This window comes from Electrona antarctica (genome assembly GCF_951216825.1).
Source record: "Electrona antarctica genome assembly, chromosome: 21".
Lineage (NCBI taxonomy): Eukaryota > Metazoa > Chordata > Actinopteri > Myctophiformes > Myctophidae > Electrona > Electrona antarctica.
Genome location: NC_136802.1, coordinates 20,792,013 through 20,796,598, shown reverse-complemented (window position 1 = coordinate 20,796,598; position 4,586 = coordinate 20,792,013). Strand labels below are relative to the sequence as shown.

General features: G+C 46.3%; 1 protein-coding gene across 1 annotated transcript; it reads left to right on the top strand.

Annotated features, from left to right (window-relative positions):
* Positions 1-520: 520 nt before the first annotated feature.
* LOC306914269 (C-type mannose receptor 2-like) lies at positions 521-4,312 on the top strand (the record flags this gene model as incomplete). Its single annotated transcript, XM_079491259.1, has 4 exons — positions 521-821; positions 1,924-2,140; positions 3,624-3,742; positions 4,203-4,312. The coding sequence occupies 4 exons, from the start codon at positions 521-523 to the stop codon at positions 4,310-4,312; spliced, it is 747 nt and encodes a 248-aa protein (XP_079347385.1).
* Positions 4,313-4,586: the final 274 nt, after the last annotated feature.

The following is a 4,586-nucleotide window of genomic DNA, read 5'->3' as shown; positions in this document are numbered from 1 at the left end:
ATTGGGCCACTCGGGCACAGGCCCAGTCAATTGAGATCTTGCCCAGTGTAGCTTCTGAAAGACGGGGGCAAAAAAACAACAAAAACAACAAAAGTTAGCCTACATTGGCATTTGGCAGTAACCTTGCATCACCAGACTTTTTCTACCTCACCTCGGAGTGACATTGGCAGCCCCTCACCTTGTAGCTAACATGTCCAAAATCACACCACAGCAAGCCCCCATTAACTAACCCCCCCCCCCCCCCCCCCCCAGTCCAAATTTTATTCCACGCTATGCGCCTGCATGCAACTGACTTCTATCTAAACCAAAATGCATTAGCCCCCGCTCTAAATAGTCAGCCCCCCATAGTCCCCCCAGTCACAATTTTCTGGTCACTGATCACTGGTCAGAGGAGAGATCGTGATGAACTGTTGAAATTGAGTTGAACTGAAATTCACCTAAACGTCAGTCACATCACACTCCTGTCTCCTGACCTGTATCGACAGCATCTGACCAGTATTATCACCATGTCGACCAAGCCATGACCTGGAGCGACGCGCGGGCCTACTGCGTGGTGAAGCACAGCGAGCTCACCTCCGTGGACAACCAGACACACATGGACCAGCTCCGCTTTACCACCGCAGGGACCTTCTGGATAGGTCTGGAGAGGAGAGACCCAGACAGATGGGTGTGGTCTGACGGTTCCGGGACGGCCGGCGGGTATTTCAATTGGAAAGAGGGCGAGCCCAACGACTCCAACGAGAGGTGTGGAGAAGTGGTAGAGGGCGGGCGTTGGAACGACCGCAGCTGCGACATCACCAATAACTTGATGTGTTACACACGTGAGTTGAAGAATACTGTACAATAGCCCCATATGGAACCTCTCCCTCCGCTCATACTGTAGCTCCGACATGAGGTCCCAGAACCGGCGCATATTTTCCAGTATACACAATTCGTACCCTTTTCCGCACATCGTATCCAAAAAGTTGAGGTCAGGGGATCTGCTCTCAGATGTTTTCTTTTTTCACGGACAAGAACATCTAAGTGACGGGTTGAAACGAGTGTTTAATTTAGTCAGCTGGTTCCATGTTTTTCAGGAAGTTGTGGCCAAAGAGTACAACATTACTGCCTCCGCTGGTCAGATGCTGAAATTGGATTTTATGCGTGAATGCAGGGGGACAATCCGATTAAACATCTTCTTCTTTACTTTTTGGATACAATCGGCGGAGGGGGTAAGAATTGTAAATAGTGGAAAATATTCGCCGGTTCTGAAACGCGGTGGAAGGCTGAGACGGTGCGACCTCACCTCATCGCGGAGCTACAGTTGGAGGCCAGCGATATTGTCCTTTTCTTTTTGCTGAGGTTTGCGTGATCTGCGCAAAAGGACAGTTAACCCATTTTGGGCGGGAACCCCTTTTGGTGTTTTAAACATTGTTATAATTTAGCTATTGAAAAATAGCAGATCTACAAGCTCGTAGCGTGCCACCGAGTGGCGCGCTACGAGCTTGTAGGTCTGCTATTTTTGAAAAATCGTGAAAACATTTATTTCAGAAAACTGGAGGATTTAGAAGGATTTTTTAAAATTTTGAGGTCAGGCCTAAATGGGTCAAATGATAAGGGACAATATCGGTGGCACCCAACTGTACAGCATAAGCGGAGGGAGAGGTTCCATGACAGGCTAACTGTAGATGCATTTTCCCGCCACAGTTATACGCAAATCTATTCAACTGTAAGCTGCTGTGCCTTTATTTGATGTGCTTTGTAAATATACTATGCTTTATAAATATTATGAGTTCATCGGTCATTATTCAGAAATAAATAAAACACCGCTGAATTCAGTGATTAACCAATTAGAATCAAGCATTCAACCAAGCTGTGTAATAGTACACAATAACATATTAATAATACACAATTGCCCTATCAACTACAAAATATGCTGTGAAGGTTTGAGTGATGGCGGTCAGAGGTTGGTGCACGTGGGAGGAGACACGGCGTGGCAGGACGGCCAGAAGCACTGCAGAACTCACTACACCGACCTCGCCACCATCCGTTCTGACGCAGACAACATAGCGGTCGCCTCCGCCGCCGGCGGCAATAATGTCTGGTTCGGATTGGTCCGAGACAAATGGGTGTGGTCCGATGGACGACAGACCTCCTTCAGGTCAGTGTGTTCATTTGGTTGATGAAAAAAAAACCTTGACAAAAGATTTTCGTTGAATGTACCTTTTTTCTAACCTGACTCCGCCAGCTGGTGACAGCAGTGAGTTCCTCCTCCTGCTCCCATCTGGTCTCTCTTGGGCAGAGACAATGTACTCCGAACAAAATCTGATCGGAGCGATATGCCGCTAGAGGCGGGGTCAGCGCGAGACTGGTGATGTATTGTAGCTGTGCCACAGCGCAAATGTAAACACAAGCTAACAAGACTACTCGAAATTATTATGGAGATATCAGATTTTTGTCCTGCTGCTTCCGGTTCATAGTTTCTGCTTGAGAGAGACCAGATCAAGGTAGGAGGAGGGAACATGTGAACTGCCGCAATCTGGCGGAGTCAGGTTACCTTTTTTCCACTGACCAAATTAAATAAAAACTAAGCCATGATGACTAAAACTATGACTAGATATTTTGGCAATTTTGTCAGCAAATAAAAAAACTAGACTGTATGGGACTAGTGGAGAAGAGATCCAGTAAGAACTAAGACATGTAATTTTATGCTTGGCTGCGCTCGAGTGTCGAAAAGCCAATACGGTTGTGCAAGGACCCTCTGTGATTGGCCAGTAGCCACTTTGAGTGGCAGTCGGGGGAAACACTCTCACCAGAACATGATTTACTATTCTCGGTCTATGGGCCTGGGGTCGCAACTCAAATGGCCCTGAGTCAGCTCAATCGAACTTCGCGACGCTTTAGTTCCCTCGGTGGTGCCGTATGTGGCTCAAGTTCGCTTCAAACGGCGGGCCTCCGTCGTGGTCATGAACTATACTTTAGGCGAGAGGCACTTCTGCGTTGGCCACAGAATCAGGGCGTGGTTATACAGGTATGGACAAGTTAAAACCTGTATAGGCTTTCGAAAGTCACATCACGCTCCGCTCTGAAAATAGCCGATCATTAAGCTCACAAAGTGTCTCAGACTCGCAGCAGGCCTCGTTGTGAGCTTGTAGACCTGCTATTTCAGGCACATAGCTCAGTAGAAATCAGGCATTATGACACCGTCATGGCTCAGCAAAATACATTATAGTTAACTAAATTAACTGTAAATTGACTTGACTAAAATCGTATGAATGTCATTGTGTGTTTAAATCAAAATCTGAATCAATCAAAATCTGCTGTCAAAACGAACACTTCTTCAGGGCTTGGTTGCCGGGTAAACCTAACACTCAGGGGTCTAAGACATGTGCCTGTGTCTTCAGGGCCTGGTTGCCGGGTAAACCTAACACTCAGGGGTCTAAGACATGTGCCTGTGTCTTCAGGGCCTGGTTGCCGGGTAAACCTAACACTCAGGGGTCTAAGACATGTGCCTGTGTCTTCAGGGCCTGGTTGCCGGGTAAACCTAACACTCAGGGGTCTAAGACATGTGCCTGTGTCTTCAGGGCCTGGTTGCCGGGTAAACCTAACACTCAGGGGTCTAAGACATGTGCCTGTGTCTTCAGGGCCTGGTTGCCGGGTAAACCTACCACTCAGGCGTCTAAGACATGTGCCTGTGTGACGGATGAGGGACAATGGGACAACGCAGAATGTGATACAAAGATGACTTTCTCCTGCCAAGGGCGTGAGTTAACTGCACTCACTGACACACTCATATATACATATACGCCAATATAAAGTTTAATTATAGGCCTACAGTATGCTGTATATACTGCAGTATGTATTGGCATTATTACAAAATACCGGTATATCATCTCTGTCGGGTGGAAACTTCATATGTCCAAAATTGTTACTTTATACTATAGGATTCAAATGCAAAAGTCGCATATCAACAAGCTTGAAATAGTTTTATGTGACGCTGTGGTACTGATAAAGTAGGGTGTTAAATTACGGAGAAAAGAAGTAGAAAAACAGGTAGAATATGGAGATAAGGTTTCTGCCCGACAGCAACGCTATACACCATACAGTGTAGTCGGGACAAAAGGCCCATGTCTTAGCTTTGTGTGTTTTTATACAACATAAGTGTTTCTTGAGCTCTTGAAGTACTCACAGTTATTTCTGTGTTGGGGATAATGTGCTGTCAGGACTCAGGTCCAAGATGACGTTGATAAAGATGGAGGTGACCTCAGAGGTGGATATGAATACAGTCAGCAGCTCTCTTCTGTTGCAGGTGAGAGGAGAAGGGAGAGGTTAATTAAGATGGAGAGAAGAGAGAGAGTCATTTTCAAGTCATTTATTTATATTCCCCATGGATTCAAGTTCTCAGTCACCACGACTGATTTCACTCATTTGGATTCCATATAGAAAAACCAGCATGTCTTCTATGGTAGCATGGAAGCATGCTGCGCAGTGGAAATAGCAGATCTACAAGCATCACAGATGCATTGAGAGCTTGTAGATCAGCAATTTTTTGTCTGCCCACCAGGGATGGATTAACCCCCAAAAGGGCCCCTGGGCCGATCATTTTT